The sequence below is a fragment of the Zea mays genome, chromosome 10, assembly GCF_902167145.1.
Source record: "Zea mays cultivar B73 chromosome 10, Zm-B73-REFERENCE-NAM-5.0, whole genome shotgun sequence".
Taxonomy (NCBI): Eukaryota; Viridiplantae; Streptophyta; class Magnoliopsida; order Poales; family Poaceae; genus Zea; species Zea mays.
In genome coordinates, this window is record NC_050105.1 from 8,521,771 (window position 1) to 8,549,270 (window position 27,500).

The 27,500-nt window shown below is 45.1% G+C and overlaps 3 protein-coding genes across 8 annotated transcripts; 2 read left to right on the forward strand and 1 right to left on the reverse strand.

Moving 5' to 3' along the window:
* The first annotated feature begins 5,510 nt into the window (after positions 1-5,510).
* LOC103640814 (WD repeat-containing protein 48) lies at positions 5,511-13,603 on the forward strand. Of its 3 annotated transcripts, none has more exons than XR_004853109.1 (18): positions 5,511-5,816; positions 6,476-6,607; positions 6,748-6,906; positions 7,589-7,651; positions 7,729-7,818; positions 7,900-8,193; positions 8,311-8,408; positions 9,092-9,127; positions 9,232-9,352; positions 9,436-9,672; positions 10,120-10,215; positions 10,299-10,364; positions 10,540-10,578; positions 10,663-10,797; positions 11,076-11,428; positions 11,793-12,133; positions 12,519-12,701; positions 13,073-13,603. XR_004853109.1 is itself a non-coding variant. In XM_008664281.3 (18 exons), exons 2-18 carry the CDS (start codon positions 6,509-6,511, stop codon positions 13,169-13,171), a joined length of 2,262 nt encoding a protein of 753 aa, XP_008662503.1. In that variant the 5' UTR covers positions 5,511-5,816; positions 6,476-6,508; the 3' UTR covers positions 13,172-13,603. The 3 variants fall into 3 exon arrangements, 2 of the variants coding, with proteins under 2 accessions (XP_008662503.1, XP_035819226.1); XM_008664281.3 differs by having other exon boundaries at positions 12,040-12,133; XM_035963333.1 differs by having other exon boundaries at positions 5,558-5,659; positions 12,040-12,133.
* A 2,961-nt stretch (positions 13,604-16,564) lies between these two features.
* On the forward strand, positions 16,565-23,299 carry LOC100384591 (uncharacterized). Of its 4 annotated transcripts, XM_020545203.3 has the most exons (15): positions 16,685-17,348; positions 17,780-17,865; positions 18,702-18,856; positions 18,935-18,999; positions 19,121-19,307; positions 20,350-20,613; positions 20,697-20,830; positions 20,920-21,109; positions 21,189-21,248; positions 21,331-21,582; positions 21,665-21,923; positions 22,001-22,073; positions 22,161-22,206; positions 22,320-22,370; positions 22,519-23,299. In XM_020545203.3, the coding sequence occupies exons 1-15, from the start codon at positions 17,122-17,124 to the stop codon at positions 22,807-22,809; spliced, it is 2,340 nt and encodes a 779-aa protein (XP_020400792.1). In that variant the 5' UTR covers positions 16,685-17,121; the 3' UTR covers positions 22,810-23,299. The 4 variants fall into 4 exon arrangements, 3 of the variants coding, with proteins under 3 accessions (XP_020400791.1, XP_035819227.1, XP_020400792.1); XM_020545202.3 differs by having other exon boundaries at positions 16,565-17,348; positions 22,001-22,206; XM_035963334.1 differs by having other exon boundaries at positions 16,566-17,348; positions 18,689-18,856; positions 22,001-22,206.
* Positions 23,300-24,642: 1,343 nt separating this feature from the next.
* On the reverse strand, positions 24,643-26,376 carry LOC103640815 (uncharacterized). Its single transcript, XM_023301211.1, has one exon. It carries the CDS (start codon positions 26,068-26,070, stop codon positions 24,892-24,894), a length of 1,179 nt encoding a protein of 392 aa, XP_023156979.1. The 5' UTR covers positions 26,071-26,376; the 3' UTR covers positions 24,643-24,891.
* Between the last annotated feature and the right edge of the window lie 1,124 nt (positions 26,377-27,500).

Genomic DNA, 27,500 nt, shown 5'->3' on the forward strand with positions numbered 1-27,500 from the left:
ATTTGAAGGTCGGGGGCTACACCCATTGGGTGCACCTCCGGTGCACCCCATGGATTATCATTTCAAACCGAGATAGTGCCGACTTCTAAGGCGTGAGACAAGATTAAAAGGCCAACCCTCAACCAAAACGCAGGAGCACCAATGGAGATAATCTTTGAGGAAGACCTTCGAGTAGATCATTTTCTAAAATCTACTCGAAGCTCGGGGGCTACACCCATTGGGTGCACCTTCGGTGCGCCCAATGAAGTTCAGAATCTTACAACTTGAAATGCCGACCTCTAAGGCACGGGCACGAAACTAAGCTTCAGTTAACGAGTGATCAAGGCAGAAGGAGACAACAGGAAGTCATTTTTCCTCGATTCATCTGCAAGCTGGACCTGGGATCTTCGGGTTGATTACCTCTAAATTAACCCGAAGATCGGGGGCTTGTGGGGGACACTACACCAAAATCATACACTTCCTACGGTTTTTTAACTTCCTACAGCTTTTATAACAAACTGTAGGAAATAAATAACTTCCGAGAGGCAACTGGTAGCTCTAGGAAATAAACATAACTTCCTACGGTATTTTATAAAAGCTGTAGGAAGTTAGCTTTCACATGCTGACCCGTGTGTTCGGTCAAGCGAGCCGCTAACTTTCTAGAGGCGGCCGTAGGAAGTTAGCATGGGCAGCTAACTTCCTACGGCCTCCTCTAGGAAGTTAGCTTTTAGTTGCTGATCTGCGGGTGTGGTCAAACGAGCCGCTAACTTCCTACGGACGACTCTAGGAAGTTAGATGTCCATGCTAACTTCCTACGGCCTCCTATAGGAAGTTAGATTTCAACTTTTGACCAGTCAAACAAAAAGCTAACTTTCTACGGCCTGCTCTAGAAAGTTATTTAACTTCCTAGAGTACATATACAAACTCTAGTAAGTTAAGTAACTTCCTACAGCTTTACTCTAGGAAGTTATATTTTTTATCTTAAACCCCTACTCAATCTTATCCTCTTCTCACTCCTTTCTCCCTCCCGTGTCTTCCACCAGGAACAAGCCGCCGCCGCACGCCGCCGCACGCTCCCGCCCGCGCCCGCCGGCGCACCCGCCCCGGCCCCGCCCGCCGTGGCCGCCCTAGCCCTCGCCCGCTGCTCCCGCCGGCGCGGCCGCCTCATCGAGAGGGCCAAGTACCCGCTCAACCGCCGGCCGCCGCCTCGACGCCTCTTTCGTCGAGCTCTTCATCCGCGAGTCCGAGGCCGTTAAGTCCAAGGTATAATCTAGACGAATGATTTCCTCGTGCTCTGGCAAGTATAGTAGAATTCAGTTTTTGTTTTCCCGAACGGTGAAGAAGAACCGGTCGTTGTTGAGCAGCATTCTTTTTCGTGCTGCTGATTAGTCGCTCGCCGTCGCCGGCTGTGTCAGTATGTGCTTGTGGCCGGTGATCCATTAATTTATTTATGGTTTGAACGTGTTTAAGATGCGTTGACTTGGGCGTATGAAAATCCTGGTCAGACATGCTTCAGTTTCTAGGGCAGTTGTTGACCGATGCTAATTTAATGCACTTGATCCCTTTCAACAGCAGTTTAAACAATCTTTGATATTGGAATAAAGCCGCAGGCCGGCAGTACTTACGCCGGTTTTGAAAAGAGCAACGAGATTTACCAGCTGTTTTGTTCGTTTACTAATTGGATTGGAAAATATTAAGGCTTATATTAAATCTCTAACCACCACAAATATAAGCCAATTTTGGATTATTTGTTGTCGGCAACATTTTTTAGCTCTAGCATTCTGTATCCAGAAGTGTATATATATAACTCTTTTATATTTAAAATGATAACTGGACCATCATTAATTATTTGAAAAATTCATATACACTGATAATGTATCCAGACGTGTATCTCCGGTTTTGTCGCAAGTGCCCTTCCTTGTCTGTATGAAAGCCGATAAATAGGTTGGAGCTGCTGGTAGGATCGGACAAAGCCTGCATTTCTCAGTTCATGTTGGATGTCTTCCGGCGCATCATTTGTATTTGTCAGGCTGAGCTGGACAAGGTTTGGACGGACGAAGCGAAGATCATTAAACTCAACGACAGCCGGTCATTGCACAGTTCCATCCAACTCTACAGTCTGAAGATATCGAAGGCGTTCTCCGGTGAAGACGCAGCAAGAGATCTTGTCGCCTTTGAGCTTCAAGTGGCCAAGGAGATGCATTTGCCCGAGGGCAGTGATCAGCGCAGCGCCGTGTCTAGCGCCAATGAGTCCGTGCAGCTCTAGCGACCGGAGTTTGGACATCTTGAGCAGTGGGCAGTTATCTTGATCCCATTCTTCTTCAGTAGCCATCATTCCTGTGTGCAGTTAGCTAATTGTAGTTTGATCTCAGAAAACCACTTGTTTGTAGCTTCTGGCTGTTAATTAGTGACACACTCTGCTAGCATATTCTTTGGCTATTAATTAGCTTAAAAATAATTGTTGTGCATCACAAGGCATGACCTGCAGTAGTGAGTGCACCCATATAACACTAGCTCAGCTTTGATTCTGATCAAGCTCATCATATCTCTACTTCTTATTTTTTTTGCAGGTTTGATATCAGGTAAACATCTGCTATTCGACACTTCTGTACAGATAAGCAGAAAGGAGCAGGTCCTCATTTTTTTATATGTGCAATGTTGCTTTCATGCTACACGAGAGGGGTGAATGCTAGTTGTAAAACAATGGATTATTTGAAATAATGCAGATGAGATTTTCACAATTGTTCTTATGTACTGCAATATTTGAAATAAACAGCCCTTGCAAGATGTTAGGGTCCTCCTAAAACATATGAATGGCCATTAGATTAGTCTAACATTACTCTTTAGGCTTCCTGGACCATGTAAGCAGTCTTTCACAAGTCCACGATGACTTTATTGAAAATATGGAGTTAGCACACATAGGTAGAGATAGTAATTGAGTGGTAGCTGTTAATTCTTGAACTATTGAATTTGGCAAGGACATCAGTTATTGAATTTGGCAAGCAAAGATTTATCCCTGATTTGGCAAGGACATGTTGCAGGAATTTACATGCATGGCGTCTGTTTTCCATATTACTATACTGGTAAACTAAAGCTACAAACATGGAGACAAGCATATTAACTCATTTAATGCCACATTCACAGGTGATATCCTCGAACTTTAGTTTTAAATGATATCAGTGCCAGCTTCCAATGCTTATTATACTTGTTTGCATATTGATATATTTGTTCAAGTTCTTCAAGCTGATGGTGCTAAGTGTGCTCCCTTCCTACTTTCAAGCTTATAGTCTTGTTTAAATGGAATTGTTTTGCGCAGGAGGTTTGCTTTTGGAAACATCTTCAGTGCTAATTTGAGACAAGCTCCTGCAAGGCAAGCTGCACTGGACACAGGGATACCAAACACTGCTGTTTGTGCTTTTTATGATTGAGGAATACTTGAAGAATCGTACTTGAGGTCTTTATCTTGTGCTGAGATGCATGTTCTTTACCTACCGAACATCAGGTGTGTAAATTCATCATCATTTACTTGTTGTTAGTTATATTATGATGTAACTCAGCAAATATCATTTGTACATGTATATTAGACCCCTCCACTACCTTGCTGACGCATGAACCAGAAGACATGTTAGACTTTGTCGAAACCCTCTTCGCTAGTGGAGGTATCGACCATCACTCGTCACAGTACCCCGATGGCGGTCGGCGATCGTGAGCTTCCATGTTATGTATTGTGATACTTGAGACTTTCATTATGACTATATATGAGATATTGTCTCTTATTAGTACTGGATGAGATGTGTCTTATTATGACTATGGATGAGACTTTTATGATGTAATTGATGAGACTATGGATTCAAATATTGTTATGTGATTGTGTGTGAGATGTTTTATGTGAAAATATGTTGTGCTATATAGTATTGATATATTTGTTATGTTGTGGAATGTGGTGTAAAATAAAAATAAACAACATTTGTAATGCTGGTCAAATTAACTTCCTAGATGCCAACTGGGTCGTAGGAAGTTAGCCAGCTAACTTCCTAGGGGCTACAGTCAGCCGTAGGAAGTTAGTCATAGGAAGTTAGTGAGCTGACGGCGCTGACAGCGTGAAGCTACTAACTTCCGAGAACCTACTAACTTCCGAGAGGCTCATTTGGCTGTAGGAAGTTAGCTAACTTCCTAGAGGGCTCTAGGAAGTTAAGCTAACTTCCGACAAAAAAAATTTCGAGAGCCAAACTTTCGACGGGATGGCTTTACTTCCGAGAGTTTAGCTAACTTCCTAGAGTTTAGGGCTAACTTCCTAGGGTTTAGGCTCTAGGAAGTTCACTATTTTGGTGTAGTGGGATAGATATCCCCTAGGTCCACTAAAGGAATAAAAGACCTCACGAAAGGCCCAAGGGCCCAATAACTCGTAAGGTCATTCTTTCGTGGGCCTGGGGTGGAACAACCAGCAAGGGGGAACGACATGAGGCCGATTGGTGCAAACCCGAGCGGCCCACATCGTCGAGCGAATGATCGCAACAGAGACCCGATTTTCCCGCGCGGGAGCCCCCATGCAGCGGAGCCGTGCGAGGATAAGTCGGCGAGGATCACGCAGGATAAACTCGAGAGGTTCACTATCTTTTAGTTACTTGTTGTTATCATACCCACATGTGTTGCCCCACGGTCGAATATATAAGGCCTAGGGGGCACCCCTTCAGAACGATCGACCCTATCTTACTTAGCCACCCACGTAAACTCTCTGTGCCTTCAATCCAGAGAGCCCTCTTGTAACCACGCTCGTATACTCACCAGGACGTAGGGTGTTACGCATCTCTAAGCGGCCCGAACCTGTAAATCTTGTCCACTGTCTCTCGTGCGATCGGCACGAACCATTTTGCTACAGTCGTTGACACCGTCCTACTCCTAAAAACACCTTGAGGGGCAACCCCGGGTGTGCGGTCGGACCCAAAACACCGACACCGGGCCCAAGGGCCGGACCGTCCGCTCATTTTGGTGTCCAACAGGTCGCCTTTTAATATATTGATCAGGTAGCTATGACCGAAGAAAATGCACGCCCTCTATATACTACCTACATTCACAAATATATGACACAATTGAACTTTTTCGAAAACTTTGACCACTCGTTTTATTCAAAATATTTACTCAATAATGTAAAACTTCAAGTAAGCACAAATTATCTTAAGTGATAAAACAAATCACAAAAAATGATAACTTATTATTTTTTGAATAAGATGAGTGATCAAAGTTTTTTTAAAAAGTCAACGACGTCATATTGAACAGAGGGAGTATTAGAGTTCTATTAAATATTTATATTATTTCATTATAAAAGTCGGTGGCTAAAGTTCGTATTTTGGGAACAAATCAAGTTAATTAATTTATTATTTTTCCGAAAGAAGCGGGTAGGACACGAACCAAAAGCAGGTAGCTACGGGACCCCGCGATTTTAGCAGATCGCAGCACCGGCCCGCGCACACCCACCAAACCCGGCCCGCTACTGAAGTGACGTCACTCAAGTGTCCACGGCCCGGCCCACCCAGTCATAGCTAACTACACGACACCCACCTGTCTTCCTCGGCTCCTCCACCCCGGTCCTCTCCTGCCGCGTCGCGTTCGCCCCTCGCAGCGGGCAACTCCCACCGCCGCCGCTTCGCATCCGCCCATCTGCTTCCATCGTCTCACGGAGGTCGCTCACTTCGCCGCCGCCCGCCCCGCCTCTCCCGGTGCCACGGGGCCCTCGGCCGCGCCGTGGCGCTTAAACCCTAGATCTGTGCCTCCGCGCTGGCCGCGGCCGCGTCCCGACGCCGGCACGCCGCCGATCGCCGCACGTCGCTCGATCCCAGGTGACGATCGATTGCTGATTGCTGCGGATCGCGTACCGTGGTCACGCTGCTTAGTTCAGCTCTAACAACTGATCGCTCCTCCTCCACTGTTACCGATTAATGGCTTGATCGGTGCCGAGTCTGTTTTAGGTCGTGCCCGGCTCTCTGCTCGGGCGGCACGTGTGGTCCGGTGTTGCAGCGGATGTAGAATTTTGACCTTGTTCTCTAGCTGTGAATGACAGTATTATAGGCACAGACTTATAGATTGATGTGCGTTTTGCGTTGAACTGCTCATCGAACAGATGCTCCCAATTCGGTAGTTTATGGCTTGTTTGGATACATGCGTGAAGTTTTCAGCTGATAAGATTTTAGGAAATGTTGTTTTTGGCATTAAGTGTTTTTATAATGTATGGGTCTAAGGGAGGCCCAGAGTGTCTACCTTCCGTTATTTTGATCTCTGAATTGCCGCCTTTCACACGAAGGGCGGTCACGCGTGTCACGTGAAGGGTGGTCACATGATCTGCAGCATAGCACTACTAGATGTTGGACCTTAGTGTATCTATGCACAAATTTTCTGATTAGATACTTGCTGAAAGCTATTTCTTCTTGCGCTATGATGGACCATACTAGCTATTTTGTGATTCTAGCGCCCTTACAAAATATTTATCACTGCTTTGCAGGTTTTGCCGCTCGAGTTTAGATAAGTTCCTTCAATGCATCGTGTTGGGAGTGCTGGTAACACAGCTGGCTCGACTCGACCGAGAAAAGAGAAGCGCTTCACATATGTACTCAATGATGCTGATGATAAAAAGGTATGTTTATATTAAATAAGCTAGCTCTTTCAGTTTTTCCCTTTAGATCTAGCTTTTCCTAGGTACTCTATATACATTCGAAACAATTCATATTCCACTCAATGGCGATGATAATGCATTCATTTCTGTTTGTTTTTCAGCATTGTGCGGGGATCAATTGCTTGGCTTATCTAGATGGTTCCATATTTAGTACAAGTGATCATCTTTTTAGCGGGAGCCGTGATGGTACCTTGAAAAGATGGGAATTAAATAATGGGGATGCAAGCTTCTCAGGAACTTTCGAGTCTCATGTTGATTGGGTATGCTTTTTTCTGTTTTTAATAATTAGGCTTACTGTTTCATCAATCAGTGCTTTAAATATCCATTATGTTTATAAATTAGTTATGTTTATGTTTAACATGGTGTCTGTGGTCTATTATTTGGATCCAAAGCTTAGCACATTTCTAGTGTCCATATATTTTAGCATCAACATTCTAATTGACATTTTGAGTTCATTATGTTAACAGACGTTTAGAATTTTAGATTGATATATTCAAGTTGGTTTCCATTATTTTCAGCCCCTTCTTTCTTTTTTCTTTTTCGTGTTCTTAGCTGCAATGTTTAAATCAGAGCACCACAGTTTCATATTCGACAAAAGTGGACAGAAGGGTAATGTTAAAGAAAGACTTCAGATTCTATTCTTCTTTGGCCTATTTGTTTGATGCTGTGTTATACTGTTATTTTTTTAGAAAAAAACAACGTGAGCTGGAAAGAATACTAATCACATGCTTTAGCATTAGTAGTTATCTGTGTCCTAATATGCCTTAGCAGTTATCTGTTTCCCAATATGCTTTGAAGTTTGGAAAGCTGGTGGCATTATATTTATTATTTGGAGATAACTTTTGTTTGAAACTAACATTTAGTTTCTGTCTGTAAGTGGAATACTGAATAGTAGTACCATTGATTGTTTTATGTTGTTTAAGCTTTTTCTTTATTGTGCAGGTTAATGATGCCATTATAGTTGGAGACAAGCTTGTTTCCTGCTCCTCAGACACTACAATAAAGGTTTGTTGTCTAACACTTTCTCTTCTTAAATATTATTTTGCTGAACATGCATGTGTTTCATTTCCCTAACTACACAGGTGTGGAATTGCTTCTCTGATGGTGCCTGTACCAGGACTCTCCGCCGGCATTCTGATTACGTGATTTGTCTTGCTGCTGCTGAGAATAATGTAATATTATCCACACTTGTGCTTTTCTGTGGTATTTTTAGCCTTTTCATTTTTTACAGTTTTTTTGCCTTTGAATTGTAGAGCAATATTGTAGCCTCTGGTGGTCTTGGTGGTGAGGTTTTCATTTGGGACCTTGATGCTGCTCTTGCTCCTGTAGCCAAATCTGTGGATGCAAAAGAGGATGAGGTTCCTAATGGAAACTCCGGGCCTGCTTTGACAACACTGTGCAGCATAAATTCTAGTAGCAATATTGCTTCCTCTAATGGTCAATCACATGGGTACAGTCCAATAGCTGCCAAAGGTCACAAAGATTCAGTTTACGCACTGGCGATGAATGATACAGGAACCCTTCTTCTCTCTGGTGGCACTGAGAAGGTATTGCACTCTTCACGTAACATAATAAGAATGACATTTTGTGATGATTACAAGACTAGTCAACAGCCAGTTTCAGTACACATTTTCCCCTAAAGACCTTTTTTGCTTTATTTGAAGGTTGTCCGAGTGTGGGATCCGAGGACAGGATCGAAAAACATGAAATTGAGAGGGCACACTGACAATATCAGAGCCTTGCTTGTTGATTCTACAGGGAGGTTGGTGTCTAGGCATTTTTCAAATGAGTTCTTGTAGATTCATCTAGGCTATGCTGCTCTAGTTCCTTGGCATTGCTTAAAAATTGATCTTCATCTTCCTTATTCTCGCTGCATGCATCACTTTCATTCTAAATGCTGCCATGATTATGTATCAGTAATGTTTGAGTTTACATATGTATGTATGAGTTTTCACATTGATTGCTGTAATACCAAGACATTTGTGTTTCCTCGTTCTTTACAATCTAGAGTTCTAGACCCCATTTGGATGCAAAGTATTTTTAGGGTTTTAGAAAAAAATGCAATGGTTTTTTGTGAAACACTTTAGTTTTGGAGCGCCCTGTAGCAACAAATTTATGGTTTTGAAAACCATATCATTTCTAAAACTGTAGTGTTTTTTGGAGTTTTGAGAACCCCACTCTTTACCTCTCTTTTCTGGGTTTCTTAATGCTACAGCACTCAAACAGGCACTTACTCTTCATTCATAAAGGTTTTAGACTTATATTATTTGTGCCTGAAAGAGAAGTTGTTTATGGATGGCTTTACATATGTTGGCTTCTGTAATACTAAGGCATCTGTGTTTTCTTGTTTACCATGCTAGTACTCAGCTGGAGTGTATTTGAAACTTTTAAATACTGTCTGTTTTCATCAAACCATTTGCTAATAGTTTTTTACAATGTTTTCAGGTATTGCCTATCGGGATCATCTGATTCAATGATAAGGTAAACACACAGCTCTAACATCTCAACCATCTCCCTCTCTCATGTTAGCATAAATGCTGTGGTAAGTTTGACATCATAGATACATATTTTTATTTACTTTGCAGACTATGGGATCTAGGACAGCAGCGTTGTGTTCATTCTTATGCTGTGCATACTGATTCTGTTTGGGCACTTGCAAGCACTCCTGCATTTGGTCATGTCTACAGTGGTGGAAGAGATCAATCTGTGAGTTAAATTATCTTGTGTATATTATTGAATAGTCACTGTACTTCGTCGTTTTGAACTTTTATGTATTCCCTGTGTTCCAGGTATACCTAACAGATTTGTCCACAAGAGAGAGTCTTTTACTCTGCACAAATGAATACCCTGTTCTACAGTTGTCTCTGCAAGATGACACAATATGGGTGGCAACAACTGATTCTTCTGTTTATGGATGGCCAGCTGAAGGGCGCACACCCCAAAAAGTCTTCGAAAAGGGTGCCTCATTCTTAGCTGGGAATTTGTCATTCTCAAGGGCAAGAGCATCTTTAGAAGGATCGGCACCTGTAAGCATGAGGGTTATCTTGTTTTGTTGAATTATATTTCTTTTTTGAAGACACTGCACCACATGCCATGATTTTGTGTTCCTGCAGAGACACCATAAAGTTAGTCTGTTTTACCAGTTATGAAATATACGGACCATAATATGGGTGTCTTTTGTGCTGCACAGCGGACACCTTACTTGCAGACATAGAAGTTAACTTTAACTTGTCTAAGTGCAATTTTTGGAAGTATTAATTGCATATGATCTAAAAAGTTCTGTAACAGAAATTAGCTGAAGCTTGATATCTTTCCCAAGTGTTCCCACTAGATCTTTCTTCTGAGTCTAGTATTCTGGTGATTAACTGTTTTAATTTTTAACCTAGCCTACTTGTATACCATTAGGTTGTTGTCCTCTAGTGTAATTTTAACTAATGGTATTTGATAAGGGCTTGTGATCTATTTCATTTTAGGTCCCTGTATACAAAGAGCCATCTTTTGTTATCCCAGGAGTTCCAGCAATAATTCAACATGAAATAATGAATAATAGAAGACATGTACTGACAAAGGTGGAATTTCTTTTATCTATCCTTTTATTACTAAACCACAAGGAGTGGCATCATGATTTGTGCACTCAACTCTTTTAATGCAGGATACCACTGGTTCAGTCAAATTGTGGGAGATCACTCGGGGTGCTGTTATTGAAGATTTTGGCAAGGTTCTTGTTTCTCTTCAATTTCTTGGATGTTTTTTCTTGTATATTTTCCGCATTGTTAAGAACTAAAATCTACTTATTTGTACCCATTTTGTACTCACCCCAGTTCTTACTTGATGGCCTTTTGAGCTAACAAGGATTTTGTAGAATGCTAAACTGTTTTTTTTTTGTTATGCAGGTTTCTTTCGAAGACAAGAAAAAAGAGTTGTTTGAGATGGTATTACTGAAATATGTCATGATTTCTATGTTTTATTAAAAAGTTTGGTACCTACTACTGTGTAATTTGTTAATTGATTATTAGGTAAGCATACCTGCTTGGTTCACCATGGATGCTCGATTAGGGTGCTTGTCTGTCCACCTGGATACTCCACAATGCTTTTCTGCAGAAATATATGCGGTTGACCTAAATGTTGCTGGAGCACAAGAAGATCTCAAGGTTTGTACAGCAACATATTATGTGTACTAGTCACATCTGTTTTTACACTTCAATCTTTAGAATTTTGTTGACCCTTTGAACTCTATTGTTAAGAGCTTAGGAATGATCCGTTTCTTCATTCATGGATTTTTAATTCTTAATTGCTGAAGAGTATTTATGATACATCAATAACATGCATTTTGGCAAAACTCTGATTGCTGCTAGCTACAGTTGAGTGAAATGAGATACTGAATCTATCCAATCTCATCTTCTGAATGGTTATACATATAATTGTGCAGATTAATTTGGCTCAAGAGACCCTTCGTGGTTTGCTAATTCATTGGAGTAAAAGAAAGCAGAAATCTAGTTCACACAGCTTGTGTAATGGTGATAGTTCAATAGGGAAAGATGTTCCGTCGAAAGACTCGCCCCGGTCAAGACCTGAGGTCGACGATGCCACTCAAAACCATGCAACTCATGTGCTTCCATCATTTGAGTTTTCTACAGTTTCACCTCCATCAATTATCACGGAAGGTTCTAGTGGAGGGCCATGGAGAAAGAGAATTACCGATTTGGATGTAACTGAGGGTGATCTTCCATGGTGGTGTGTGGACTGCATTACTCTCAATCGATATCCAAAGGAGAATACAAAGTAAACGCTCATTACAATTCCCTATTTTATCCTCAGAGATGCTATTTTCCCTTGATATATGATATATCTTATATTGTCTTGGTTTTTGATCAACTACCCCCCCCCCCCCACCCCCAAAAAAAAAATATTTTAAGCTAATGTGGTTGTTCATGGTGATTGATATGCCTTCAAAATAGTTCAGTTGGGGTAGTGGTTTCATAATATTTGTATCACCACGATGATGTGCTACTTAAAAGATGGTAACTCAAATACATTAAACTTCATTTTTCAATGAATTATTCATCCTTGAGTTCTGGTAAATATATATTACTTCATTCAGTCCTGTTAATTTTTTCCTGCGCTTTATATGAACAATCACATGCAGAATTGCAGATTGGCACTAGAGCTTTGTGTAGCTGATTGGCCCTAGAGCTTTGTGGGAATAACTTGTGTTCAAGTACATGCATCAGCATCCAATATTGTTCTTGTTTGTGTCCTACTGGAAAGGAGGAAGATTTGAGATACTGAAGATTAATGATGCCCCCTGCTATATAAATCTGACACAGGGTGCTTTGTAACCATTGCTTTCATAAGTTATTTTTTCTGATGCTTATTTTCTTTATATAATGCAGATGCGGGTTTTATTTACACCCTGCTGAAGGCTCGCCTGCACCAAACATAACTCAAGGGAAGCTTAGTGCTCCACGGATATTGCGAATTCACAAGGTAAGATGTTTTCAGAAATCAATGATACACAGCAATGCAAGATACCATCAAACGGTGAATCCTCTAGCACACAACCATCTCAGTGGGTGGGGATTTTGTGTGTTAGTAGTCCAGTAGTCAACTAGTTTCATGCGTGCATTTGCAACGTGAAAATAACTAACTGCCTACATGTTTGTGTTGAACTAGCGAAGCATATAATATTTTGCATGTAACCTTAAAATAGTGATGCTTCAGCCTCGAGCACCCTGGATTTGAATCATTCAGATATTTATCGGATGTCTGAATAGCATGGAGTAATTTATGATCATTATAAGGAACTTCTGTTATTGTACAAGCACCTTATTTATTCCCTGAAAGTTTACAGCTATTTCATTTCATTGTACAGGTAGCTAACTATGTGGTTGAGAAACTCGTTCTTGACAAACCATTGGATGGAGGCTCTGATGCGTTTGTTATGGGATTGAGTTCTGCTCAATCACAGCTCTCAGTTCTAGATAGTTCTTCGCGGCTTGGACTAAAGCCATGGCAAAAAACAAAGCCATGTATTGAGATATTGTGCAATAACCAGGTAAGTTCTCAAAATATAGCTGCATTCTATATTTAGACACATGCTTTCCTACATTACGAATAAATGTAAGAATACCATTGCAGGGGGGAAAAGTGTCTTAAGGCTCAATTGATGCCTTTTTCCATTTATTTTCCAGCTTCGTTAGGGGGTATTTTGTTTCTAGAGACTAATTTTTAGTTCCTCCATTTTATTCCATCTTAGTCCCCTAAATTACCAAATACGGAAACTAAAACTCTAATTTAATCTTATTCTTATTTCATGTTCTTCCCCCATTTTTCTCGATCTATTCATGTGGCCTGCATTATATTATAAAGCAATTCTCTGCATAGTCTGTCTTTTGCTGTTGCGCTCACGTGTTCTCTGTGGCTCAGGTTCTATCACCAGAGATGAGTTTGGCTACTGTGCGAACATATATATGGAAAAAGCCAGAAGATTTGATTCTTCATTACAGAGTGGTCCAACCGAGATGATCACGGCTTCAGATCACATGGTTCTCAGCATGCCTGCACCATAAACGGTGTGGTTGAAGACACCCTTGGCTTAGCGAGGAAACCGTCAGAAATATTTTGCTCTTGGGCTCCGGTAGCCTTTCTCCTAGAATCCCGACTTCGTTTGCTTCTTTGTAAAGTTCCTTCCTGATCTTGCCCTGGTAGTAAGATGTATCATAGCACAGGTATAAGGCCCTCTGCTTGTACATGTAGAAGATTTGGGTGCTTAATAAAGGTCAAATGGATTTTTTTCGTTTTTCTTTGATAAAGTTTGTAAGAAAACGGGCTGGTTCTCGGCTCAGACCGTGACGTTCCGACGTCGATTATTGGATTTAACCCTGTCGCATCCTCTTGGTTCTGTTAGCGTAAGAGGTGGACGGGATGTCGGGAGCAATAAAGCTGTTTTTTTATATATGTTGCTGTCTTTCGACTGTGCTGTTCAGCTGCGACGAATTACAAAGGCTGTAGACTCGGAGATCTTGTGAACATTTGCAATAAAGCTGTTCTTTTATATGTACTTTCTCCTCATAATAGTAAACTCAAGATCGTACACTGTACGGAACTACGGACCATGGGAGTTGCTGAATGTTTTATATCATACAACTTATCTGGAACCACTAATATTCGTGTTTTCTTCTATAGATATAATTAGATATACAAAAATACTCTTTCCGTTTCAATTTAGAATTCATGTGAATTTTTAACTCAAGTTTAATCGGCTTGTCTTATTTAAAAAAATTATAAATCGTTGTTAAATTTTACTATGATATCTTCAACTCTATAACATACTTTGAGTATAGCTTTAAATTTTTCATTTTTTCGAAAAAAGTTAAATAAAACGAGCCAGTTAAACTTGACAAAAAAAATATAAATTGGGAGATAGGTAGTAAATTACTGCTGGAGTATAAGTAATGAATTGACTATCTCTGCCCGTCAATTTGTTACCCACCGTGAATCCTGATCGGCTGTGTTTGCAGCGCCCGCAAGAGACAGCAGAAACGAGCGGATCTTGGACCTGCCGTGCCGGGCGCTGCAGCGTCAAACAGTCTCGGTCACGCGGACAGTACCGGCTGGGGGCTGGCATATTCCGGCCCGTGGCCTGGCTCCTGGAAGAAGGAAAAATGGAATGCAGAGCACACAGTCACTCTCACGGCCTCACCACGCGCGCCCCGCTGGCCGTGCCCGGAGCATGTGTCGCGTCATGTGCCTGGCCCCGAGGCGGTGTCCGGTAAAGCGCCGGCCGCCACCAACCGGACGCGATCATCACCGCGGCGGATCCATCCGACCGCCCGCGTCCGGATCCATCTCGGCTCCACCGGCGCGGCGCCTCCCGAGTCCCGAGTCCCGACACCAGGACCTCCTTTTCCATTGCATGCGTCGTCGCCTCGCAGCCGCGTGGGCCCAGCGTGCGGTGTCCTGGACCTGGAGGTACCGTACGTATAAGTAGGATTATTGAGGACACCGTACGGGTACTCTCCGGTGCGCCCTTCCCAGCCAGCAATCGGCTAGAACACAGGAACCGGGGGCCAGCCAGCCAGCTAGCCGGGACCGGCCAGCCAACCTAGGACGGCAAGTAGCCGGCCACGATCAACGGTAGGGCGTAGCCAGGCAGGGGCAGCCCAGGAGCGGCTAGCGGCCTGCTGTGGCTACACGCGGCCAACGATAATCAAGTTCCTTCTGTCCTTCCGCCGGTGGCTGAGGACATTCAGTCAAGCTGGTTCCAATGCACCATTCCCCTTTCGCCCCTGTAACCTTAGACTATAGTAGTGACATCATCTTTTCTATTTTAAAATCAAGTAATTTACCAACACTTATTTCGATATTTGCGCTGTGGTTTGAGATGAAATGGTGTAGTATGAAATAGTGCTCCATCTCGTAGGGGTATTTATAGTGGGATTGAGGATGACATTTATGATTTTAGTTTTTTTTTAAATTTTCTTGCAACGGCAATCATGATGGACCAATCAAAAGCCGTCACGTCGCCTCTCGTTCGTGTCAGCGCGTTGCCCGCTTCTCGTCTCTCTCTCACCCTTCTTTTCGCTTGAACGCGTGCTCCGTATTATACGGGCGAGAGCGAGAGATAGCCATGCTATCGTCGTCGCCCGCAGCTGACCTCAAGTCGTGCGCAAGTCTTTTTGAGCGTGTTGGGAGCAAGTTTTTTAAAGCGTCAAAAGATCATCAAAAGATTGGAAGGAGTCGTTATATAATGCTGCAGTTTTTTTTTTATTAAATACTAGCCGGTTGTCCTTGTTTTGCTACGTTTTTATATATCATATAAATATGTACTGAGATATTTATTTAAATACAAGTACTGTTTATTTCTAAACACTAATATACGTGCGGCCTGACGGTTAGCCACAAATTTATGGAGAGAGAGAGAGAGACGTGGATTCGAGTGCTTGCCCTGTAATATATTTTTTTATATAATTATTGTTTCTTTTTCAACACTAAGTTATGCGTGGCCTGATGGTAGCGCGGCGGGGTCGAGTGCTATACAAGCGCAATAACTAGCTATGGAGTCGCTAGGTCAATAGGGCAGTAGCTGAGAGACCGCTGGGCAAGTGGGGGCGTGGGGCGGGTCTAGAATGTCAACGTCGAGGATGAAGTTATGGTAGCACCAGATACCAAAATTAGGTTCTTAACAGATTACTAGACATGTACCCGTTGCCACGAGATGCGCGCGAGGGGGCGACACCTAGACGGGGAACAACACTAAGGCGGGGCGTGTGGAGCATGTCTAAAGTGTCAACACGGAGGGTGAAGCCGTTGTAGTGCCAGATGCTCATATTAGATTTTTAATAGAGCAGTATAGTACAGATTTAGATTAAAAAACATCAAGAATCGAGATAATATTATGGGAAGAGGTTTCAGTGGGTAGGGTCGCGCCCGCCGTCTCTGGGGCCACGGGCCCACGGACGGATACTGACCGTAGACCATCGACCATCACCGCCGCTCTCACTCCAGGGCCCGCCACCGGGCCTGAGCCCGGAAAGCGAAAGCGTCATCCTACGGAGCCCGCTTTCGGGTGAAGGATACCGTGACGACACGGAGCGGGTAGAGACATGAGCTTTCCAGGAATCCGGAGCGGTAGGTCTTGGGCTTTGGCTCCCGCTGACAGCTGGGCCCGCGCCCGCGGGACCCTGCCCCCGCCCTAATCCACCCACCTGTCCCTGTCCGTGTACAGCTGCGGCCATCATCGCGCTCGCGCCCCCTCATTAATGCCCGTCCACTCACGAGCCTTGCGACGACCTCACGTAGCTGACCGGTGGGTCCATGTCGCGCCGAAAGATTCTGCTCCCGGGCCCCGCGGCGCCACCTGGGAGTGAGGGCGACCCGGTCATTAAAATCCCCGCACCCACCTGTCGCCTTCCTCCTTTCTCTCCTCGCCTGCTCCACCACCACACCGCTTGCCCTCCCCGATCTCCGCACGCTCCGGCCAGCGGGACCCAACGGACAGCCAGCCGAACATATCCCCCCTACGCTGGCGCCGTCGCACGCGCCGCCACTAGGTGTCACCCGTCCTTGCGCCGCCGCCGCATCCTTCGACTTTCGATCTGCGAGCTAGCGATTCTCCGCTGAGGAGTGGGGCCCATCCCTCCGGAGCCCAACCCCAGGGCATCCGCCCGCCCCCGCCGCCGTGGCTCAGGCCCCACGCGTCATCCCCGCGACGGACAACGTAGTCACGCAGGTGGAGCGCGGTCCACTCCCCCCCCCCCCCCCCCCCCCCCCCCCCCCCCCCCCCCCCCCCGCGCTTCGCCTCCGCTGAGACCGCGCCCTGCTGGTGCGAGTACCCGGGAGCTTCCAAACCCTAGGGCCGGGCATCGAGCGAGCGAGGGGGTGAGCGCGGAGCCCAGGCATGCCTTGCCGCCCGCGGGGATCCAGGCAGTGATGCGCGGATCGGCGCGGCGGGGGCGGCCCGGAAGCTCGGCCGCATGAGGTGCCTCGTCGGCGGCGGCGTCCAGGACAGCCCGCGCGCAGCGGCCAAAAGAGTATCGCCGGCGTCGTGGCGGCTGGACGCCGCCACAGCGGAGGCGGACGCGGGGAGAGCTGAGGCCAAGGGGGTCAGGTTCTGCGTCAGGCCGCCGGACGTCATGGAGACGGTGCACGAGGTGGCCATTTACATCCACCGCTTCCACAACCTCGATCTGTTTCAGCAAGGGTGAGAATTGCTCGTTTTGTCCGCAATCCCGATCTTGTTTCAGCCACGGCGTGAATTTTTCGTTCTTCTCTATTTGTGCGTGTCTTATTTCTCGCAAAACGTTTTCTCGGGTTTACTTTCTTTACTGCCTTTTAGGGAGAACATGTTTTTAGATAGAACATATAAAGGTCCGAGCTATATGTTTGTATTTTCTCGAGGTGTTTCTGTCCTTGCCTTTCTCGTTCGGTCGGTTGTTTCCAGGCATTTCTTCTCGCAGCTGGGGAATTCCGATTTTCCTCATGATTATGTTCCCCTCAGGCCCTCACTGTAACTTATGTGCGACAGTTGTAATTGATGCCGCGTGTGGAACCTTTCTGGCACTTATCTGTCGAGTGTAAACATTTGCCATTTATTTTTGTTTCTTATGATATGTTTTTTTGGATTATGCGCAGATGGTATCAGATGAAGATTAGTGCAATGTGGGAGGAAGGTGGCAACAAAACACCGGCTTCACCTGCCAGGGTCGTGCAATATGAAGGTGTGCATCTCTATGGGCACTGAATAGCGTGATCCAGTCTTCTGGTCCCATATCCATCATTTCAAGATGTGCTTACATTGAAAGCGAATATTTAGTTTCGTACATGTGCTAGCATTCAGCTGGTAACTGCTTGATTGTTGTCTGCAGTAGTACCAGATCCTATCAGGACTATAGGATACTGAGAACAGAAACTTACATATTTATATGGGAGGAAACGTTATGATTTTTCACTTTTCAGGTTTCAGAAGTACCTTGTGTCCAGAGACTACTGTACCATCTTTGTTGTTTCCATCTAATTCTACTTTGGTAACATTAACATCAAGAAATTTGTTGCGTAGCTGGATATGGAACATAACTGTGCAAGCGTGTCATGAATAATATCTCCTTGTTCCTATACTTGCCATGTATTACTTAGAGCATATCTAACAATGTATGTATAATTGTCTGTATTCCTTTCAATGTTACCTCAATAGTAGTCAAAATGTGCAAGCCCAAGGATACATTTCCATTTTGTGATAAAGTGGTGATGATGAACTACGGAAAAGTGAAAACACAACTAAAGTATGATCATGAGGGAGCTCCTGTCAAACCTTTTGTAGTGCTTATGGTGAATGTGAACATATTTGCACTGGATCATCTCGTTAACTTCTATGACAGTGCTGTAGTGTTTATCTTTCAGCCCTCCCCATATGTGTTTATATATATTGCTTTGTTGTAAATTAAATAAGTATCTCAAGGAATTTTGGTTGCTGCTGATCATGGGATTCTTTTTTAAGTCCTCTGTAGCTGTCAATCTTTTAGCTAATAGATAATGACATGGTAGGTGGATTGTGCAGCTTCTGATGTTGGTGCGGATGATGCATTAGGCATTTGGAAAATAGATGACGTCGACAATAGCTTCCACACACAGCCGTTTCGGATCAAGTATGCCAGACAAGATATCTATCTGTCAGTTATGGTGTCGTTCAACATATTCAACATTGAAGAGGAGGTTGGCATTTTGACATATCACCTTTGATTTGAATTAACATTACTATAGCTTTATTAAAGCCTGCTATATTTGTTCAAGGGTCCAGCAGCCTCGGCGGTGATGTTGAAGTTTGAGCTGATGTATGCCCCAACACTAGAGAACGGGTGAGTAGACATTTTACCACATGTGCTGTCTTCTCCAAGACCTTTTGCGTGCTTCAGTGCATGTGTATGTACAAATTTCATTTTGCAATACTGACTACGCTTTTGCTTTTCTGAGTTCTAGGTCTGAGCTTCAAGCTTCTAGTGTCACATCTTCAGCAGCTGTGCATGAATTTAGGATCCCCCACAGAGCACTCCTGGGTCTACACTCCTACTGTCCAGTTCATTTTGATGCGTTCCACTCTGTGCTTGTTGATCTGACATTACACATAGTGTACCTGAAAGCTGGTGCAACTAAACCATCATTGAAGGTACACAGGTTTGTGAAGCTTTAGCTTTAATATTCTTTGAAAACGGCGGTCCAACGCATGCTTGTTTGATGTTTTAACTACTTACTAACAACTTGGATATTGTGAATAACTTGTCATGTCCGTATAAAACTGTACATTGGGATGCTTGCCTTGCCTAAAATCTAGTGCTATTCTACATCTAGGCACTTGGAGTTTGAATGCACAAATAAAAATATTAGTTTTTTAACACTCCCGGGACAACTCTTGTCGGCTGGTCTGGAAACATGTACTAACAGCAGAGATGGAACTCTGAACCTTTTTAAGAATCTTGCAATGCCCAGGAGTTGTTTGAATTAAATGTCTGAGATCATACTCTACAAGGTCAAATTTACCTAAGATGGGAGTCATCAGTCAGAAATTTTATTGGGTCATTCTCAATGGATAGTTTCATTGCACTGTTTCCAAGTCTACTATGTCAACATTTGTCTAGGAAATAGTGTATCTTGGTTTTCATCCCCATGAAACTCTCTCATGTCTTTCTAGACACATGGCATATACTCTAACACTTTCTTCATTAAATTGCATGTCATGTCATCCTGTTTGCTTAGGTGACATGTCATTTTATGAGAATGAAACTCCCACTGAAAATGGCCTTAGCATGTTTGCTAGTGTAGCTAATTTGTTGTGCATCAGCAATCATGTATTCTCTCCTTTTTCCATGTTGTAAATTGTTTTAGATTTTGTTCTAAGTGAAACTTGTCTAACTTTGACCACGTTTATAGAAAAATCTATTAACATATACAATATCAAGTAAATGCACTATCAAAATATATTTTGCGGCGTATCTAAAATCTCATGAATCTAGTGTTATGTTGTAGATGCTTGTGCTTTTATGTATACACTTGGTCAAAGTTAGAGAAGTTTGACTTAGACAAAGCAAAAATGACTTAGAGTTTAGAATGTAGGGACATTGATTCCCCAATAATTAGATCATATAGTGGTTGATTGTTATGTTTTTATTCTCTTTTGTTGAACGTTTGAGTAAAGCACATTTTATTTGCAGGTACCGGACCAAGGTTTAGGTCCTACATCATATCATATTGTCAAGGCATTATTAACTTCTAGAAAGTTGTTGCTGGAAGAACTGAAGAAAATCAGTGGTGCTATTGGTAAGACAGTAGAGGAATTAGATGTTGCTGACTTGAATCTTGGTAGATATGAGTCATTTAATCCATCAAAATCTGGATTACCAAATTCTAGTAAAGTGTTCCCTGCAACTGGCAAGGGTGTGGGACAGTTGACTGGAGTTTTACATGATTTCTTGGAGGTATGCTTCATTTTATGCTTATGATCATCTTGGAATGTATTGGCGATTGTGGATTTAAACTCTGTTATGTTTGGCTTTTGCAGAAAAACAACGATATGGTTAATGGTACAGATGATTCTATGCTGTATACTCTTCCCCAGGAAGAGTTGTTTGAACTATTTCTAACTCTGAGCGGACAACTTTCACTTCTATGGAATGCATTTTTGAAATTTCATAGGCAAGTGTTCTATTGATTTTATCATGTACTTACAGTGACCATACATGCTATGTTTGCTATGTCCAACAATGTTCTCTTGATCTATTTAGGGTAAATAAAACAAAGATATTGGAGTACTTGCACGATGCTTGGGCTATTGACAGGAAGGCAGAATGGTCAATATGGACTGTTCACTCAAAAATTGAGATCCCTCATCGCTATTTGCGGAGTATGAATGATGAATCATCTCACCGTCATTCACTTCTTAGAGTTTCTGGATCAAGGAAGTTCCATGACGATGTAATTGCCCTCGCCAAGTTCTATTCATAACTAGTGTTATCACTCCTATTTCTATTTAACAATCACTATATGTGTGCAGCCTGCACAGAACTCTGCTTCACGGGCTGAACTACACCGGAAAAGCATAGCACAAATGAAGGTTTGACACTGCTCTGTTCTGTAAGCATAGTTGAGTGCAAAGCTTGCCTCTGAAACATTTACTGATTTGAAGCATTTTGCAGATCAATACACAATCTGTTCAAGATATGCATATATATGCTGATCCTTCACATGTTCCTGTTGTTCTTATAGAACAACATGTCATGGTTGTTCCACAGCATAGTTCCAGCAAGGATTTGGCTTCGAATGCTTCTGAACAAAAGGATACTATTGTGCTACCTAAACTACAAGGAGAGCCTCTGGTACCCAAAAGTAGTGTTGGTAAAAAAAGTGGGCGCATCTTGCGAGCTGTCATTTTTGTGCATGGTTTTCAGGCAAGTTACATTCGTCTCTTTTATGTTTGACCTGATTTAAACGTAATACTTATCTGAACCTTACTCTGATTTAAATAAACAGGGCCACCATTTGGATTTACGTCTTGTTAGAAACCAATGGCTTCTATTGGACCCTGGAGCTGATTGCCTAATGTCTGAGGCTAATGAAGATAAAACATCTGGAGACTTCAAAGAAATGGGTAGCAGGTTGGCCGGGGAGGTAATTGCCTTCCTGAAGAAGAAAATGGATAAGCTTTCTAGATATGGAGGCTGCAAAGAGCTGAAGTTAAGTTTTGTCGGCCATTCCATCGGGAACATCATCATTAGAAGTGCCCTGGCAGGTCTCTTCCAACTTTCCTAACAAATCTTTTCAGGAATCTGATAGATATTTTGCTGATTTTTCTCCCCGTCTTAACAGAACCTGCATTGCAGCCATACTTGAAGAACCTCTACACTTACATGTCAATATCAGGGCCTCACTTGGGTTACTGGTACAGTTCAAATTCTTTGTTCAATTCTGGACTCTGGCTGCTGAAAAAGCTCAAGAATGCTCAATGCATCCATCAACTCACTTTCAGTGATGATCAAGACCCCCACAATACATACTTCTATAAGCTTTGCAAGGTACCAAGTCTCTCTGGAGTAACTCAGACCGTTCAACTCGTTGCTGATTTTGCCATATTCTATTTACATCAAGATGAATTTACATTTAACTATTGCACTTTTTGTTCATACAGTTGAAAACATTGGAGAACTTCAAAAATATCATATTGTTATCATCACCACAGGTTATTCCCTTTTCTCATCTCAAATAGTAATTTACTTGTGTACACGGAATTTGTTTTGCTGCACTAAATGATTTGGCCCCAATCCCTATATAGTCCTTATTGCATGTCATGACTTGCGAGCAATGCACATGTTTTTCTTTCTTTCAAGGATGGCTATGTACCATATCACTCAGCGAGAATGGAGCTCTGCCCAGCCGCATCATCGGACACCTCAAAGAAGGGTCAAGTCTTCACAGAAATGCTCAACAATTGCTTGGATCAGATCCGTGCGCCCTCATCTGACACCCGGACGTTCATGCGCTGCGATGTGAATTTTGACCAGTCCAACCACGGACGGAGCCTGAACACCATGATTGGCAGGGCAGCCCACATCGAGTTCCTTGAGACCGACATCTACGCCAAGTTCATCATGTGGTCCTTCCCTGACCTGTTCCGATGACAGACAACGCCGCTCGTCTCTGTAATGTCTCTGTAATACTGCTGCATACCAAACCTACAAACCGATAGCGCACACTACTGAGTACTGACCAGGCAAGGAAAAGTAAGCTTGCATAAAGGCTCCCCCAGAATCCAACACCGCCACAGGCAGAGTAGCGCTGTAAAGATCCTAGAAGCAACGGTTTTTCCAGCTTGCTAGATCTGATTCTGTATAAATAGTTGATTCTTTCGTCATTCCATTCATAGTGCTGTAGATGTGCACCTTTGCTGTGAATTTATAATCCTTTGTCGGCTTGTGTATCTAACGCTTCGGTTTAGGATGTGCTGACAATCAGTGAGCTTATGTCCAAATAAGCCCCCTTTCTTAATGTTTGGTTTTAGTCACCTTGGTCTTTGTGCTGCTGTAAATCCAGGGTGTTGTTTCTGTTTGGTGAAATGACTGCTACATGAATATCTGGTTCTGGCATCTTGCCATAGCCGGATCTTGCTTCTGCTAAGGTTATTCCTATCAGGGATATATAGGATTGGAAAAAAATATGAAAGATTTTGATTTATTTGGGATTTAAACTCATGGATTGGGTGGTGTTGAGAGATTTTTAAATCCATAGCAAATTAAAATATATTCCAATTCATTCTAATCTAGATGGAATTGAAATAACTGAACAATCCTACCTAATACACGTCCACGTGGATTGAGAGCACAACACGAACAAGTCCTTGTCAGTTACGCTCGCGTCAGTGCTCCGTATGTGCGTGACATGCTGGCTTTTCCGGTGGCAGCCGAGACCAGAACGGCCTGGAGTCTGGTGCTGATGTAGGCTGCACGTCTGAACCCTTGTCCAGAAGAGAACAACAGCGATTCTGGTATGCAGAGTTGACTGTTGAAAAAGCAGAGGCGGTTGGTCCTCTCAGCACCGGGTCACGGCGGGAGACTCCGCATGCGCATCCGAACCCGGTCGTCGTGCCGACCTCCGGTGACTGGTGCTGTGAGAGTGAGTTGTGCTGTGCTGGGCGGAGGGCCCCTGCTCTGCCCTGTCTGTCGCCGCCGACGGAAACGTGACGCGAGGGGACCAGACCGACGGTAGCAGCCGGCCTGCCGACGGGTCCGTCCGGGGACGGGGAGAGCGACGGCATGTTGCTGTTGCTGCAGCACCAGCTGGGCGAGAGAGCCTACCGCTGCTGAACAGAGCTCTGACCGAGAACGGTTCTGCAAGGGTCGCCGGAGGACAGACAGCTCACGGCCGCGACGGGGCGTCACAGGTTCGCAGACTGGTGGGTGCTGAATTGGCTGATGCCCAAACGAAACAGAAGCTTCTCCCATGCCATTCTTGATCACCCGTTGTGCTTGTGCATGCATGGCCCACGACGCTGCTGCCGGGTAAACAGTAATAAATAAAAGCATAAAAAATGTGAGATTCCAGCAGATGATGACGGTGGTGGATTCCGGCTGCATTTCCTAGGTTTCTGCTAACTACATGTGTCAAATCTTAGCAGAAACAAGATTACCAGCCCACAAAACGCCACGATTAGCGAACGTGATCGGAGTGCCCAAAGAAAGGAAAATGACGGCTGCATCTGCATTTAAAAGTTCAGCGAGAAATGGCGGGCGCTGTGCTGGTTCACCGCTTATTCTTGAGGACATATTCAATCAAAGATAATTTTTCCAAGTGTACGTTCACCGCAACCTTTTTCGAATTCAAATCACTCAGGACGTGTGTGACAGCGTGTAATTCAAATCACAAGCTCGATCCCCCCCCCCCACCCCCACATTTCCATAACTCCTGGAGCATACCGAAGATCACATGTCTCGAAGTGATCACGGACAAATGTCGCATTTGCCATTTCCGTAACTCCTGGAGTATATTCTATTATCGTCTCCATCTCAACTGTATCAAATGTCACATTTCTGAACGATCTTGCAGAACTATAGAACACAAAAATGTGATGACAAAATGCAGCATCAAAAACATGGGAGCTAAGCAGCCATCTTACATCGCGATGGCCACATCCAAATCCCTTCTTTACAAGAAGATACCTACGGTCGCCGCATCGCGCAATTGAAGGCAGAACTCGGATCGGCGAGTCAGTCGGCATTGTGCATGGATGAATCTAGGCCATCGACGCGGCTGCGCACGATGCGGTGGAACACCTCGCGCACCATCCTTTCCAGCGGCTCCAGGCCGTCCCTCATGGCTTCACACACGGCGGCAAGCTCCGCGGCAGCATCCCGCACGTCGGCCTCCCGGTCGCCGAAGAGCGGGATGGGGGCCGCGTCGATCGCCTCGGCGAGCTTCTGCGTGGACTTCTCGAGCGAGTGGATCTCCTTGAGCAGGCCGCACGAGTGGCGCCTGTCCTTGCGCTTGCCCTCCTCGGCGAGGCGTTCTTGTAAGGCGAGGAGGGGCGGCGCCCACGGGAACGCGGCGCGCGGCGGCGCGGCCGGCAGGTGGTGCGCCTGCAGCGCGTTGCCGCGGTCCGGGCACGGGACGGCGGCCACGAGCGCCCACGCGGTGAGGTGGAGCACGCAGCCCATGGCGTAGACGGGGGCGGCGAGGCCCGCCTCGTGGGCGCGCGGCGCCGCGAGGCCGGCCCCGATGGCCAGCAGCTGCCGCGAGGCGGACCAGGTGCGGGACACGCTCCAGGAGAGGGAGCGGAAGTGGGACGCGGAGGCGGAGGCGAGGGTGCCGGCGCCGGCGCCGGCCGTGCGCGACGGGGAGGCGCGCGCGCGGCCGAAGGAGCGGTTGCGGTGGGAGGAGAGGAAGGAGGCGACGCCGCCGGCGCCGGACGCGGCGGCGGCGGCGGCGGCGTCGTCGTCGACGAGGAGCGCGGAGAGGTCGGTGAGCGCCCGGCGCGCGCGGCGGAGCTGGCCCTCGTGGACCTCCCCGGGCGCGCGCAGCGCGGACGCGGCGACGTCGGCGAGACGCTCCCAGCGGCGCACCTGGTCCACGCCGTCGCGCGCCGCGTTGCAGACGTCGAGGACCTTGACGGCGCGCTCGTGGAACTCGGCGACCAGCCTCTCGGCGGCGGGCGGCAGGGCCCCGGCGCGGCGCCGCGCCTGGGCGACCACGACGCGGAACTCCTCCTGGCACAGCACGAACGCCTCGAGCAGGCGGCGGGTCCACGCGGCGCAGAGGAACTCCTCGCCCGCCCCCTCCGCCGCGGCGTCGCCACCGGCCCCGGCCTCAGCCGCGGGCAGCAGCTCCGCGAGAGCCGACGCCACGTGGCGTTGGAACGCCTCGAGGTCGGCCTCCTCGCCTGACGGCATGGCGGCGGGGTGCCTACGCAGCGAGAGCAGCGAGCGGCCGAAGGAGAAGGGCGAGGAGGATGGTCCCTGGTAGTCCGTCAGACCGTCACCGATCCCTCTCTCTCTCGCCGCCGGCCCGGGGCCGGATCTCGCCTCTCTCTCGTTTGCGCGAGCGGGCGGGCGGGCGGGCGGGCTTCGCGGACTCTGTCGGGTGCGCGAGGGCGATGCGAGGGGTTCGTGATGGGCCGATTTTATACGAGCCCGCGAGATCAGGGGAGGTGATTAGTTAAATTAAGCGAGATTATTAGTTGATTTTAGGAGAATAGAGAGGCCTGGTGCTTGCGAATGGAAGGGGACTGCTGCTGCTTGTTTATTTATAGCCTGGTTTACTGCTGAAAATTCTTCGATCTGGGCTTGAGAGGAATGTTTACGTTCATGGGGGCACACGTGGCTTATCCTTCACGTTTCGTGTGTTAGTTTTGCTATTCGGTCCTTGCAAAAGGTTTCTAATTGAAAATAGCTCCTTTGACAACGCGCAGCACTCCTGTGGCATGTAGTTTAGAGCATCTCCAAGAGTTTCTTAGGGCTAGTTTGGGAGTCCAAATACCGAAGGGGATTGGAGGGGCTAAAATCCCCTCCTTATTCAAAATTGAATAACGAGGGGATTTTAGTCCCTCAAATCCCCTCCGGTTTTGTGGCTCCCAAACTAGCCCTTAGGCCGTCTCCAGCAACGTCCCCTAAATTTCATCTCCTAAAAAAATATTCTATGTCCTTTACAACACTCTCTAAAAGATTCTGTACTTTATATCTTCTTCATCTCCAGCAATATCCCCTAAATTTCATCCTCTATATCAACAGTGTTACCATATTTGACATTTTATATTATTTTTTACCGCTTGTCAGCACGTGCACATAAATTAGTACAGTGTATAGAGCAGCACCGTAAATCCTCTATACATAGCGCATGCATGTCATCCTCTAAATTTTAGAGGACCTTTTAGAGTCTCTTGTTGGAGGGATAAAGGATCTGACAAACCTCTATTTAGAGGACAGGAGCTTTTACAGGATCCTGCTGGAGCCAGCCTTAGAAAATAACTCCTGAAAATCAGTTTTAAGTGACATCTAAAAAAATAGTAGAAGTAGATTTTAATTCTTTCTCCAACAGATCTCTTAAAGCGACAGATTGTTTCTAGAGCCTAAAACCCTCCTCATTTATAGCTACAATGAGATAGTTTTATCTCCTATAAAAAATTAGGAACATTTTAGGAGAACTGTTGGAGACACTTTTGTGTTTTTTTTTCTAAAAAACTTGATTTAGGAGCTCTTGGAAATGTTCTTATTTGGTTTCATTATTATAGCTGTATATCTTTGTGAGAGCACCTAGAGGGGGGTGAATAGGTGATCCTGTAAAACTTGAACTTAATGCCACAAAAACTTGGTTAAGCGTTAGC